Source organism: Barbus barbus (assembly GCF_936440315.1).
Source record: "Barbus barbus genome assembly, chromosome: 6".
Taxonomy (NCBI): domain Eukaryota; kingdom Metazoa; phylum Chordata; class Actinopteri; order Cypriniformes; family Cyprinidae; genus Barbus; species Barbus barbus.
In genome coordinates, this window is record NC_136734.1 from 4,350,407 (window position 1) to 4,366,343 (window position 15,937).

Consider the following 15,937-nt stretch of genomic DNA (forward strand, 5'->3'; position numbering starts at 1 on the left):
TATAACAAGAAAATAAATGCAGTAACTTCCGGTGTAAAACAAACATGGGACAAAAAGGGTTTACCAACTTCTGAAATAATTGTCAGTGCAAATTGTATACCCCCTGTTTAGTACAAATGTAGTTTCGAGTTAACGTTGGTTTAATGTAGTGTTTTACATATTTAAAGCATATTTTTGTTGTCAAACAATACTAGACTAAATCTCACTCTGGTAATTGCAGCAATTATTCACAGATAACCACAAACCAATAAAGATAATTAACGACATACATAATCATATAAATACGTTGAAGTCTTTTAAAAATACAAACTTTTATTTTGACATAATTTCCGGTGTTCCTGACAGGAAGTAGCGCGCTAGCCAGATTTCGTTCTGTGGGTGACCATGATAGCGGTAAACAAACTCCGATTTTTGTTAACGTCTCACGGATTTAAACATGCAAACACATTTATTTCAAACGGACAACTTCTGAACCTGGTCTTACTTCCGTGTTTCGCTTCAGGGAGAGCTGTCAGCTTTTACAGGAAAGACATTAATGGTGTTTCTCACTGTAAAGCAGTTAAAGGACACTTGTGTCTGAGCACCGTCACAGTCAACAGACTCTGTTGGAAATGCGGATCTTCTGCTGAATTGTTTTTCTGTTCGTCCTGTAATGTGATCCAACCTCCTGATGGCAAGACGAATTATTTTGACATCTTGAACTGGTGAGTTAAGTGTAGGCATGGTTTAAAGATCGCTGTTATTGTTATGAATGCATCAAAGGCTCCAAAAAGTTGTATTCCTTACTTAACGTACTTTCTTTACTTAAAAGCCATAACATTGTTATTAAACAGTCTAGATGATGCAGCAGTTCAGACAGATACTGTATATCTTCCAGCTTTCAACTTAATTAAGGTAGTTCATAATCATAACATATGTAACTAAATATGTTGGTCTTTCCTCAGTGAACAAAAATTTTCTTTGGACACCCAGAAACTTCAGAAAAGATACGTGGAGCTGCAAAGATCTCTCCATCCTGACAACTTCAGCCAGAAATCATCAGTAATGGAATTTATTTTACAAAATTTGTTTGGTTATATTCCATACTTCCACACAGCACCATGAATATTAACCGTGTCTGATGTTGAGTCGCCGGGCATTTATTTATTATTTTATATCAAATAATAGCACTGAAAGATACTGTAGGGATGCAAAATATGTGGTGGCCATGTTCATTATGAGCAAATATGAGTGATTTACCAGGTGGATTTTCGTTTTCACCTATAATATGAGTTCAAAATGTAAATTAAAGGGACAGGAAAAGAGCACTAGTTCTTATGAAAATATCGTTCTTAAGAAATATAGTTTTATTTCTTTTTGCACTATTTTTCTAAGAATATATTTTGATTAGTTTGTATTACAAACTTCAATGTTAGTTACCGACAATATACAGGAGAATAAAGATGGAACGTATGCAAGTTTGTTACCCAAGGTTTTTGTTTTGAGTTTAATGAAAGCATATCACACACATTTACACAGATTTTACAGCTTGAAAGTTTGGGAGCAGTAAGATTTTAATTTTTTTTTAATTAATGCTATTTATTTAAAGCACGGACACATTCAGTTGATCAAAAGTTTCAGTAAAGATATTTAAGATTTCTTTTATAAATAAATTGCACAACTTTGAACCCTGATAGAAAAGGGTCACAATTTACACAGAAATAATAAACGGCACAACTGTTTAAAATATTGATAATTAAATATTTATTGAAAATTCTGTCAAAAAATTCAACTTTGCAGTCACAGAAATAAATTACATTTTAAAATATATAATAAAATGGAAAACGGCTGTACACACACACAAACACACTTATGCTGTTTTGTAATTTTAATTATTTAAATTAGCATACGATTAATAATGACCACTATGATGAAAGTAACTGCTGTAAAACTGTCATGTATAAATAACTTTAGCAATTTCTACTATATATTCGTCTTTTGATTTGTTGTAATGGGAATTGAAAATCTTAATGGTTCTAGAACAATACTTGTTCTATTTATTTTATTAATATAGTATTTATAATACATTTTTTCTTTTTAATTTTGTTGTGATATGTGACTCAGTGTTACATATTCTTGACTCTCTCTCTTTTTTTTTAACCCCTTTCCTTTGTATTATATATCAAACTTTGTACTAGCACACTCTCAGTATCCCTTGTCTATATCTATTTAGATGCTCCGGTAAAAGGTATGCAGCTTATCATCGTTCCTATAATGCAGCAGACAGTTCTTTGGTGATTGGTTCATGCTTTGCGAGACCAATTGGGTTTCCTGACAGCAACAGCAAGCCAGATGTTGATTCTCTAGGCTTTGGCAACTCTGACAGCTGAAAATGTTTCTCCTCTGCAAGTAATTTCTTTGGTTTCTCACCTCTTATTCCACCTGACGAATCCCATTACAGCTCAGACCCTCTGCGTCCACCCACACAGCCAGATCCTTCAGGGAAAAAACCCCCGGCACAATTATTAGCATCGCTGGGGTTTCGTTTTTTTGACAATTCTGCTCATTCCCAAGAGGAAATCCTTACCACAGACAAAGAACATGTCATGATATCTTAAAATAAATGTGACGACAGTACGTAATTATATAACGTTTGGAAAAGTTAGAAAACTTGGGCAGAGTAAGACTCTTTGTATAACGCTTCTTTTGTTACCAAAATCACAATCGCAGTATTCTTCGGGTTGCTTTATATTTTGGAGCTTTGTGGGATTTGTGCCTTTAGGGGCTGTTGAGATTGTTTTTGTAGCCTGCAAGAAGAATGACTTTAATTTGGAATGACTTTGTGGTCTGATCCTATTTACAGAAAGAGCAGGAATATTCAGAAGAACAATCAGCACTGGTGAACAAAGCCTACAGAACGCTGCAGAAACCTCTGAGTCGGGCCGTCTACATGGTAATTATTTGTTTGGTAAATATTTGTTGTGCATATGGCAGCTGAAGGTTATATACAGTGACCCCAGAAAACTTTGGACACATAAGCCACACAAAAATTTAAAGGGATAGTTCACCCAAAAATGAAAATTCTGTCATAATTTACTCCCCCTCAAGCAGTTCCAAACCTGTATGAATGTCTTTGTTCTTCTGAACACAAAGGAAGATATTCTGAAGAATGTGGGAAACAGAGCAGTTCTGGGGCACCATTGACTTCCATAGTATTTTTTTTTCCTACTATGGAAGTCAATGGTGCCCCAAAACAGCCTGGTTACAAACTTTCTTCAAAATATATTCCTGTGTGTTCAGCTGAACAAAGAAATTCATACAGGTTTGGAACTACCTGAAGGTGAGTAAATGATGACAGAATTTTCATTCTTTGGTGAACTATCTCTTTAATACACAGTATGTGCATTATATATCAGACAGAATATGTAGGCCAACATTTAATACCATGTAGGCCTACTTTTAAAGAAAGAAGCACCAACACATTCAAGTAGGACGTTTCACAAAAGATGTTTTAAATAATAAAACAAGACTAAAAATGTAAGAAAAAAAACAGAAACTTTTTTTTAACGAAAAAGTAAAAAGCTTTTAACTACACTCCACATTAACAGTACACGTGTTAACTTTTACTAATCAAATTTGAACTCTATATGGGAAGTAAACTTGCAATCTAACTTTTTAAGAGCCCAAATAGATTTAGCACCACTTTATATATCAGCTGTTGCCATGTTCTGTATTTTTACACTTTGACAAACAGGTTGAGTTTATCTGTGGGCGCTAACTGAAAAACAGGCCCTTTAACCGATCTATGACTACTGAATGTTACAGTGTAGTCTGTCCTAACTGCTGCCCAGAGGCTGTAGTTCTGTTTTAGTAGCGCTTTACCCTGCGTAACCTGCATGTTCTGCTGCAGCTGGAGCTGCGAGGGGTTTTGCTGGAGGAAGGTACGGACGCCACGGCGGACCCCGCGTTTCTCCTAGAGGTCCTGGAGATCAACGAGAGCCTTGCAGAGACGTGGAGCCAAGACGAGGTCAGCGCTATCAGGCGGTCTGTGCGAGGTGTGTAGGCCTGAATGAAAAGCTCCAACCGGAAGTGATTGTTAAAATATTGCTCTGCGCCCACTCACGCCGCTCGCAGCTTATTTATGTGACCGTTTGCGGCCCCAGATTCATTCCATCAGAAAGTTCAAGGTCCTGTGGTTTTATGTTTTCGCTGCTAAGTCAGCGTGGTTGTGCGACTCATTCGTGCTGTTGATATACTGTATTTTACTTCCTTTCACCAGAGAAACTGAAAGACTTGACTGAACGGATGAATTCATCTCTGAACACAGGTATTTTTCTCTTTCTCCTCCTCACAAACTCCCAAATTTGACAGAAATTCAGCACCAGGGCCTGTTGCACACACATTTCCATGGCATGCGAGTGGAAAACAGCTGTTTTTGTGTTTGCCTCACGAGTCTCTTTTCACAGGGGATCTGCTGACCGCCAAAGAGCTCCTGGCCCAAATGAAGTACTTCACAAATATAGAAGAGAAGGTAAAAGACAGAATTACAGAGAGTTGCTGAGGGAAAATTGTAAACGATTTGCAATTTTAATCCAGCTCAGTGAAAGATTCACACTTGTGCGCTGAAGATTTTGTAGTCGTATATTTATTGTTAATGGTGTATATTTGTTGCATTATTGTTGGTATCTAAATAAAGTACATTTATTTTAATCTTTTGTCAAAAGCAATGATTACATGTGCAAAAAAATGTGATGCTACAGTCTTGTCATTGGTTGCTATGGAATTGTTAGGGTTTTTGGGTCATTTCTTACTGGACTAATTCAAAAGAGCACAAAGTATCACTGTCTGTTGATACTGTATGACTCTGGTGTATCCTGCAATCTAACTTAAAGTTTTTTTTTTGCATGTATTAGTTGTGCTCGTCAAAAACTGAGCTCTTACATGAGTAACAGCACACCTTTTTCACACCACTATATATACATCCATACCTATATATATGTGTATACATAGTTAACAATGATAATTTAATTGTTTAATTTGAATAATTGTAATAAATGATTAGGTTAGAAGTTCAAAACTCAATCCTAAGTGTGAGCAATAATAATTGTGATGCTTGCATTAGCAAATGCTACTAATAACACATGCAAACAATCTTTTAGATGCCATTACATAAACTATGTGTGACTTTCCCAAGACAATACTTCTGCGTTCAGCGTCAAATTGTGATTGGCTGATGCCACGTTTATTTAGGTCTGGCCTTTTGGGAGAACAGAGAAAACGGGAAACCCGCAAAATGACGAAACTACAGTTATAGAATAAAACTGTGCAAGACGTCAAGATTTATTTAGCCCATCCCTGTTTGAATCTTTAATGCCACTAGACTTGCAATCTCTGTGGTGCGCTTTGATAAATGCGTCTTATTCTCTCTAATATGGGCTGATTCATTAAATTGTAATTGGAGCTGGATTTGTGCTAGATGATGGCATTACTCTGGACACACAGTCTGACACTAGTCTCTTATTAGATAGCGCTTCAACAAAATGTCTTTATTGCACAAGTTTGTACAATTGCTTATGTGTGGTATGAACTAAATTACATCATAACACACTTATCGATCCTGGATTTATGAATGTGTGTTTGTGTGAAAGGCAGCATCAGGGAGACCGAATCAAGGTGTGTGCATGCTGGAGCTGAAAATGCCTTCGCTGAGCTGTAGGGGGAAGCATGTCACCTCATTATGGAGACTGTACACTGAAAAAAGTAAATCTGAGTGGATGTAAATGTTAAGTAATTAAAATGCGTGATATCAACAATAAAATGTTATGTTTGTATCTTTACATTAATATATCTAGTTTTGAATTAATCTGCATTTGTTCAAAACACAAAACAATGTGTATTTTTTTCCTTCACAAAATTAATCTAAGTAATCCCAGCCAAGCTTTTTAGGTACACACGCACAACAAACAATACCTTCTTGTATTTACTCGGTACAAAAAAAAACTCCCCCTTCCTGTTTCTTTGCATTCAAACGAAGATGAAGACGAAGACGCGGACTGAACTTAAGGTAAGAATAAAGTTAGCAAATTAACAATTAATGTTACTTGGGTTGGTACATTCTTTACAGTTCTTGAATTGTTGTACAAAAACGAGGCTTTAAATGTAATTGAAGATTGTTGTACGTGGACTTTCTAATTAGCATTTGGCCTACCATGTGGTTAGTTGCTTTACATGTAACGGTAGCTAACGTTAGGCCTAATTGAAACTTTGCAAGTGGAGATAAAATAGTTTGTTGTAGTGTAATTTGAAGCTTACATTAGAATGCAGCAATAAAATAAGGCATGCAAGTTAACGTAGTGTAAGCACGTGGAGATTTAGAACATCTATGAATAATGTAGTGTAACGTCGTTTTTTTTTTTTATCTGGGTCTTATTTTATTCTTTAAAAAATATATGTTTTTGTGTTTAAGTGACTGATGGGAACAACAATCTTTTAAATCGGCCCTAGGCTATCCAAAAGTGCGCGCATTTGTAGAAATATCGATTTAGTTTTCAAACTATTTGGTCATACAGAATGCATAAGTTACTCCATTTACCACTGAATTATGCGATCTGAAGAGCTGAAAGAGCGCGCTCTGTCTGTTTCTCTTCGTGGTTTGCGTTAGTTAGGACGGTAGTTTGTACGGTCTATGGTTAGATCGCTCATTAGAGGTTTACAGCTGTCAATCATCTTACGTGACCATAATCCTGCCTTCTGCATGACGCGGTTCCCTGTACACTTTCTCACATGAGCTCCGAGGAAAAACAAACACAAAGAAACCTTTCATATGAAACTGAAGACAATTAGCTGTCTGATCGGCAGGTCAACTACCTGCAGTGTTTGTGGAGAGAAGAAAATGTGAAACTATTATAGTTATAGTTAAATGATTTGGGTTTCATGCATTGGTCAGTTACTAACCATAACACTGTGTCCTTACCAGGTGACTCTCCTGACAAGTAGGCTACACTGGATAAAGGTAAGTAACTTTCAATAAATTATATTTAAATTATATAATACATTTATTGTAGTGAGGAAACTAGGGGTAAAGTTATAACTCAGTTGGCAAAGGTCCAGTTGTCCTGTTTTTTTATTTTTTTTATTTGCTTTTCACAGAGTAAATTTATAGTCCTGTAAAAAAGTGACTTAGGGGTAGTGTGGAATTTGCTGAAACTAAGCTGCTAACTTAACTAAACTGAAACCATGCACTTAAATTAGCTCTCATCCGGTGTAGCATCCCAGACATCAGGCCACCTAAATGTCGTTCTTAGTGTATTTCTAGGGTTACTTTTTCTAGTTGGTATTCTGTTTCTCTGTGTCTCTAATTCTTTTCTTTCAGTATCTCATGATATCTCTCCATCTTTCTTGGTCTCTTTCTCAGATCGAGGAGGAATTCCAGAGGATCACACTGAAGCCACTACAGTCCACATTCTTTGGGAAGTTGGACGAATACACGCCTAAATTGTTGAGACTCTACAGGAGGAAGGGAGGAGCTGTTGGGAAGAAACTTGATGAGACTCTTGAAATCATGAATGAGGCATGTACTTTTAAAATTGTAGCTGTTACTTTAATGTTGTAGCATTCCGATATCTGTACTTAAAGGGTCACACAAAAATTAAATTTCTGTCATTAATTTCTTACCCTCATTTCATTCCAAAACCGTAAGACCTTCTTTCATCTTCGGTACACAAATTAAGATATTTTTGATAAAATCTGAGAACTTTCTGACCCTCCATAGACCGCAACGTCATTGCAACTTTTAAGGTCCAGAAAGGCGGTCAAAACATCGTTAAAATAGTCCATGTGACTCCAGTGGCTCAACCTTAATGCCATGAAGCAGCGAGAATACTTTTTGTGCACACAAAAATAATGACATTATTCAACTATTTCATCTCTTCCATGTCAGTCTCCTATGCTGTTCACGTAGTAAACACAGCGTTGCCTTTCCGTGTTCTACTTCAAAACGCCAGCTCAGTATTGGCCTCTGGTTGGCCAGCTCCTGCGTCAGCATCACATGCATGCATCATTGTGCTTGCGTGAACAGTGTCGGCCAGTAGTAAGCCGGTGTTGAAGCGCAACTCTGTGTTTACTACATAACCCGTGTAGGAGACTGACACAGTAGAGACGAAATTGTTAAAGTTGTTCTTTTTGTGTTTTTTTGCACACAAAAACAAATACTTGTCGCTTCATCACATTAAGGTTGAGCCACTGTAGTCACATGAACTATTTTAACGATACTTCCTTTCTGGGCCTTGAAAGTGGTTATGACGTTGCTGTCTATGAAGGGGTGAGACAGCTCTCAGATTTCATCAGAAATATCTTAATTTGTGTAATCTTACAGGTTTAGAACAATATGAGGATGAGTAATTGACAGAATTTTAACTTAAAGGGTCAGTTCACCCGGAAATGAAAATTCTGTCAGCAATTACTCGCCCTCATGTCGTTCCATACATGTAAGACATTCGTTCATCTTCAGAACACAAATGAAGATATTTTTGAAATCTGAGAGCTGTCTCACTCCTCCATAGGCTGATTGGTAATTGCATCTATCAAGGCCCAGAAAGTTAGTAAAGACATCGTTAAAATAGTCCAAGTGACTACAGTGGCTCAACCTTAACTTTATGAAGCGACGAGAATACTTTTTGTGTGAAAAAACCCCACAAAAATAACAACTTTATTCAACTATTTATTTTCTTCCGTGTGGGACTCTGACGTGAGTTCATGAGAGCCCCACGACGCATGTGCGAGAACGCAGATGACGTCCTGACATAGCCGGAAGCGCTTCACTGTTTGTTTACAATCAGGGGACATGCTGTGTATGTAAGCTATTTGAATTCCACATTGATTATGCTTTAGGTCTCGATGTAGTGTTTAAAATGGTTCTAAATTGTTCAAAATCTGCGGACATATTTACAAAGACAGTTTTATGTACAGTGCGCATCTTCCTCTGCTTGTTAACAGACAGTGAAACGCTTCTGGCTATGAGGTCGTCATCTTCAGCATCTTCTCAGTTCTCGCCCATGCGTCGTGACGCTCTCATGAACTCACGTCAGAGGCCCACACGGAAGAAAATAAATAGCTGAATAAGGTCGTTATTTTTGGGTTTTTTGCGCACAAGTATTCTCGTCGCTTCATAAAGTTAAGGTTGAGCTACTGTAGTCACTTGGACTATTTTAACAATGTCTTTACTTCCTTTCTGGGCCTTGAAAGTGGTCATGATGAGCTCTCACATTTCATAAAAAATATCTTAATTTGTGTTCCTAAGATGAACGAAAGAATTTTCGAGAATTTTCATTTTTGGGTGAACTTACCCTTTAATATAATCCCATATTTCATATATTTGTAGGACAACAGCATTGAGTCCAGAAGAGAAACTGTGATCAGAGGCCTCATTCTCTACCTTGGTGAAAAGACAGAGGAATTAATCAAGGACTACTGGGTAAAGAAATTATATTTCTGCATAGGTATACTGAAAGATTTTCAAATGTATTTCTTGATTTATATAGAAAGTTTTACATTGCACTTATATACATATTACATATATGTATATAATATACACACTCATATATACACATGACTCTCTCCACATAAATATTTTTCAGTTCACACAAGATTGTTATTGTATATAAATGTAGACAAATGCATGTGAGAAAAAAATTGTCTTAAATCACAACACCGCTCAAAACTACCACAGCAACCACGTAATCCCGCCCAAATCCCGACAACACGCAGCACATTCTTCGAGTGACGTTCGGGCACAAATTGTACATAAGTGTATAGATCAAAACTACCACAGCAACCACGTAATCCCACCCAGATTTCTGTTCAGAGGGAGAGCAAAGAGCTAAATGCATTCTTCACATTAGCAAACAAAAAGTAGGTTAAATTCTCTGGTATATTTCACAGGTTTGTGTTGACGACGATGCTGCACCCATCCAAGAGGCCATCACTTCATTTGTACTCAACATCTTTGTGGTCAGCAAAGCCAGGGATGGAGGTCTCGAGAAGCAAGCTGGAATAGCCATCGAGGGAGCAGAGGTCCTTTTTTGCATTCCCAGTGTAGCACATGCTTGCACCTACCTTATGGGCCTTATTTATGCCTTGGAGCTAAGCTATTCAAAGAAACTTAAATACACCTTTGAGGTATTTCAGAAGATCTTCCTGGAGCTGGAGGATGTTAACAAAAACATGTCCTCCAAAATTCACGATCTCAAGATCAGCTTACTGGCCTAAAAGCGATACAGACATTGTTGACAAGTTTTACGGTTCAATTTCTCAGGTTCTCCTAATGCACTCTCAATAGTAACTACTATTGCATTTTCATATAGGGACCATGTTTTGTCTGTTAATGAGCATTTGAAGGAAACATGACTGTGAAGAAGCGAGAAACGCATGACTCATGGAAAATATTTTGCACAACGTGAATTTGTAAGCTAAGCTACCCAAAGAAACTGAAATGTAGGTTTCTTAGAAGATCTCCATTTTCATACGTGATCATACATGTGTAAGTGTGCTGTTTTAAAGTCTTAGAGTATGTTACTGTACAGGACTGAAAAGCGCAATTGTATAGAAAATATTCTGTAAAGGTCTTTTTTTTTTTTCTGAAGACAATAAAGCCTGTCAACTTTCACTTAATGAGCTTTCTTCTAGCACCACCATGAAGCACAATTTTCTATTGTAAACAATGTCTCATCCTGTGACGTGGATATATTTTATTATACTTTGTTTTATACTGACCTTGTCAGTTTTTACTATCAAATGGCCAAAATGTCAGCTTTATGTAATGTAATGTAATAACTAGATTTCCATATTTGATGAGTACATTCTACTGGCATTCTGTACCAGTGTTGAACTTTTAATATAGTAGTAAAACATTACTATTTGCATTTATAATACTCAGTTGCTAATTAGAAAATTTGAGTACATGTAACTTTAAAATACACTAACAAATTTTGAAAACAGTAGATCCCACTTGAAATTTGTAATATTGAAATGTAAAAATTAAGTTGGATTCAATCAAAAATACACATTTAGAACTCTTAAAGTTATGTAGATCACACACACAAAAATGACTAGAGCAATGCTAAAATTAAGTTAACTTTATGTACAAATTTTATTTCAACAAACAGAAAAATTAAGTAGTTTGTACAAAGACTAGTCTTGTTGGATCTACATAATAAAATTATGCAAAAGAATTCATCATATTAAGTAAATCAAGCAGAGAATTTTTATCAGTGTAGAAAACCCCTCAACGGCTGTAAGTCGTGTTTATAATGAAGAGCATCATTTTGTTTTGACACTTTGATTTAAATCTGTTTAGAAATGCATGGTTTCTAGTTCTCTTAGGATGGAAAATCAGTTACAGATCTTCCGTTTTGTGCTTTTTCTTTCACTTCATGATCAGTGTTCGCTAAGTCACATATCACTATTGCTCACATTTATGGTTTTGTGGTATGTACATGAATGATGCCTCAAATCACTGAAGTTTGTTGAGATAATTTTCAAATTGATTGTAATTCTAAGCTTCACTTGGCAGATGACAGACTTGAGAAAGTACTGAAGCCATACACTGTAAAAATGTTTGTATTTTTTTTTTTTTTACAGAAAAATATATACAGTGAAAACTGTAAATGGTTTAACAATTTTATGGTAAAAATACTGCCAAATTTCTTTCTTTCTTTCTGCAAATAAAAACTATGAATAACCACTGAATTTATGGTGAAAACAGGAAAATGACATTTCCGGAAGTCCTTACATGACGCATGAGATATGATTCACATATAAAAGACTATATAAAAATTGCAACTAAGTCACGTTACCATATGTACAGAGAAAATTTGTAAATGGTTTAACTGTAACACCACATATGTAATTTTACAGTAAAATACTGTCACTTTTTACAGTAAAATACTGTTTTTTGCAAGTAAAAACCATGAATGACTAATTCCATATAATACCATATCATGGCCCTATGTGACACATCAGATATAATTATATTTCACATATGAAATGATTTTGCTGCTTCTCATTTTTGTTATCAGTAATGTGCATTCGTTTTTTTTATATAGTATCACATAATACCAGATCCATTGTTATTTAATTCATTTTTATTTAATTTTTAGTTTAGGTAATTTTGGTGAATAAACTCATTTAATTCAGTTTAGCTTATTTTTTTTCATTTTGTTTATATTTTACTTTAGCTTTCTTTCTGTTAATTTTTTTTTTTTAATACTGTAAAGCTTTGTTTAGTTGAATTTTGTGGTCTACTATTTTTTCTTTTCAATTGACAAAAAATATTTTTAATAGGTTTAGTTAAAAATATTAACCCTGGACAAATGAACAAATGGTGCTATTATGCACTACATTTTAATACTTTAATTAAAAAAAAACAAACAAAACAATACCAAGTGAAAAGTTAAAATCCCATAATATAGGTACCATCATGCCATCCCATAATAACGAATCCACTATCACCAGATGTTTTTTACCGAGAATTTCTGGAAAACACAGTTCCCGGTTTTTCCTGTAAATTTAACACAATATTTTTACAGTGCATAGACAAAAGCTCAGGAATAAGTTGTTATGACTAAGAACAATGCCACCTAGCAGCTAGTCACAACTCCTTAGTAACTGCATAGAAATGTCCTAGCAACCAACATAGCAAAGCGGCGGCATAATTTGCAAATTCAAGAACCACTGGCTTTTTGGTGTCCAAACAAAGCTCATTTAGATTACATTGACTACATTGAAACAGGACTTGACTTGCTTGTTTATTAAGCCAAGAACGACAGCGTCACGTTTCTAAGTCTTCCTCGCAGGAGATGATATTTCCTTAATACATGTGAATTAAACCACAGACCAGAGACAGTGGGAGGGAGGGGAAATGTGGCAATCTGATTATTATTCATCCTGTAATCGGAAGGCATCTCCAGCTCTGCCAAATGAATGGGAAAACATGATCGACCAGTTCTGAAGCCACTGCTGTCTCTGCATACTCTCTGAAAGTGGGTTTGAAATGTGTGAAAAATGGAGGGTGGTCTGGGAAGAGGAAAATAATCACTGGTGGGGAAACTAGTGTTAAGATCAAAGAATATTTTAATAATCTGAAGATCATTTTTCCATTATATACAGTCTTTTGTTTCGTAGAAAAGTCCAAAATGTTAAAGGTTCTTCATTTTTAAGAGTACATTGTATGTCTGTCTGTCTGTCTATACAATCACTACTAAAAATTACAAACACACAACAACAAAAACCTATTGAAAATGGAAAATATAAAAATGAAAACTGATTAAAAACTATATAATCTCAATGATTGTTAAATAGTCATTTAGAAACAGTGTTGGGGAAAGTTACTTTTAAAAGTAATGCATTACAATATTGTGTTACTCCCTAAAAAAGTAACTAATTATGTTACTTAGCTACTTTTTATGGAAAGTAATGCGTTACGTTACTTTTGCATTACTTTTTAAAGATGAGCAGGGCTTGATTGTTTTTAATACAAGAAGTTCTAATTATAGCAAATGCAAAAGCCCTTTCACACCAAAAGGTGTAATGAATAAACCTCAGGCTGAAGGAAAAGCAAATTCATGTCTCTAAAGCAGAACGCAGGAGAAGAGGGTTCAACACTCTTCAGCAATAAAAAACAATGAAGCACAATTGTTAGTTTATCTAAAGTCATTTTTGCTTATTAATATGGTTGAACTGGATCATCAAAGGTCAGCAGCAAAGATATTGGTTAATAAAATGGGATTAGATACATTTGTGTTATTTAACATATTTAATTATTATTCCGAGTTTGCATTTCACTGTTTTAATTCATTTTGATGAATACTAAATCTGTTTTTTTGCGAGTGGGATGATTTAATGCATATTCACATTTAGTCTAGAACTACAGTAACAGCATGCTCACACAGCGCACCGTCAGTCAATAAATGGGGAAAAAGTAACTGGCGTTACTTTTTTGAAAAAGTAACTCAGATATTTTCTTGTAAATTAAAAAGTAATGCGTTACTTTACTAGTTAATTGAAAAAAGTAATATTACGTAACTCGCGTTACTTGTAATGCGTTACCCCCAACACTGTTTAGAAATGATGCATAGTCATTTCTACAGAAATTCTACACATTCATATACTACTTTTTTTATATTTTTTTTATACATTTCATTTACCAAATGAAACCTCATACATAAACCTCAAACTTACTGTATGCATGTTCATGAAGGCACATACTTGAAGCTACACAGACTTTCATGCTTTCCCAAAAGTGTGAGACCAAAATTTTGCAATTCAAAAGGGAGTTCACGCAAAAATGAAAATTCTGTCATAATTTACTCATAATTTTTCATTAATTCTGTCATCATTTACATACCCTCATACTCAAACCTGTGTAAGTGTCTTTTTCTGTTATTTTGAGGAATGTTGGTATCCAACCAGCTGATAGTCACTGACTGACTTCCATTGTATGCATTGTAAAGAAAAAAAAAACATGAGCAAACTTATAAGTTTAAGGCAACCAGCTTCAGCAGATTTTTGAGTTTTCTCAACTTGTATAAACTTACATTTACATTTAGTCATTTGGCAGATGCTTTTATCCAAAGCGACTTACAATTGGGGAATACAAAAAGCGATTCATCTTGAAGAGGCAATCAGACAGAGGAAGTGCTCGTAACACCAAGTCTCAGTCATTGTTAAAATAAGTACAAGCTAGTAAGTGGAGAGAAAGATAGAGGGAAAGAGTGAGTTGTTTTTTTTTTTTTGAGTTTAGGATGAAGTCGAGTACTGCCGAAAGAGATGAGTTTTCAGTTGTTGCTTGAAGATTGACAGGGATCCGGTATTCCGGATAGGGGTGGGAAGATTATTCCACCAGCCAGGAATGGTGAACGAGAATGTTCTGGAGAGTGATTTTGAGCCTCTCTGTGATGGTACCACAAGGCGTCGCTCACTAGCAGATCTCAGACTTCTGGAGGGGATGTAGGTTCGTAATAGTGAGTGGAAGTAGGAGGGTACTGAGCCTGTGGTAGTTCTGTATGCAAGCATCAGTGTCTTGAACTTGATGCGAGCTGCCACTGGTAGCCAGTGCAAGGAGATGAAGAGAGGTGTAACATGCGCTCTTTTGGGCTCGTTGAAGATCAGTAGTGCCGCTGCATTCTGAATCATTTGTAGAGGTTTGATTGTGTTTGATGGCAGACCAGCCAGAAAAGCATTGCAGTAGTCCAGTCTAGAAACGACAAGGGCCTGGATAAGAAGTTGTGCAGCATGCTTTGTCAGAAAGGGCCTGATCTTTCTGATGTTGTGTAGTGCAAACCTGCAGGATCGAGCAGTCTTTGCAATGTGCTCTTTGAAGGTCAGCTGGTCATCAACCCCTCTGCAATCTGATGATTGACAGTGTCAAAAGCAGCAGAATGAGAACTGATGATTTGGAATCGGCCTTTGCAATTCGCAGGGCTTCAGTGACTGAGAGTAGCGCAGTCTCTGTTGAATGGCCACTCCTGAAACCTGACTGTTTAGCATCCAGTTTGTTGTACTGTGAAAGAAACCGTGAGAGCTGGTTGAAGACAACTCGTTCGAGTGTTTTCCCTACGAATGGAAGGAGAGAGACAGGTCTGTAGTTTTCTTGTTGTATATTCTTAAAACAACAAGTTGAGAAAACTATAAAAATCTACTGAAGCTGATATATCCCTTTAAGTGCATGCTCTCTCTTTTGCATAAACTCTTTTTTTCTTTCAGGTAATATATGATCATGGTGATGCAATCACAATCATTTGGTTACCTGCGCAAAAGAGTTAAAGTTAGTCTTCAGCTGACATGGCAGTTACCGGAAATGCATCTGATTTAATAGCACAGACATTTGTAGGTAACATTTTTTTAAAAATGTATCACAGTTGGTCCAATGCATTAACCAAGTATCCAGATGCATGACCCCAAG

General features: G+C 36.0%; 2 protein-coding genes across 2 annotated transcripts; both read left to right on the forward strand.

Moving 5' to 3' along the window:
* The first annotated feature begins 334 nt into the window (after positions 1-334).
* LOC306871255 (iron-sulfur cluster co-chaperone protein HscB-like) lies at positions 335-12,019 on the forward strand. Its single transcript, XM_079419054.1, has 8 exons — positions 335-704; positions 945-1,041; positions 2,843-2,932; positions 3,890-4,034; positions 4,259-4,306; positions 4,446-4,510; positions 5,628-5,725; positions 11,248-12,019. Exons 1-8 carry the CDS (start codon positions 385-387, stop codon positions 11,315-11,317), a joined length of 933 nt encoding a protein of 310 aa, XP_079275180.1. The 5' UTR covers positions 335-384; the 3' UTR covers positions 11,318-12,019.
* Positions 5,989-11,721, forward strand: LOC306871256 (uncharacterized protein). Its single transcript, XM_079419055.1, has 5 exons — positions 5,989-6,043; positions 6,956-6,991; positions 7,394-7,549; positions 9,359-9,451; positions 9,919-11,721. Exons 1-5 carry the CDS (start codon positions 6,014-6,016, stop codon positions 10,243-10,245), a joined length of 642 nt encoding a protein of 213 aa, XP_079275181.1. The 5' UTR covers positions 5,989-6,013; the 3' UTR covers positions 10,246-11,721.
* Positions 12,020-15,937: the final 3,918 nt, after the last annotated feature.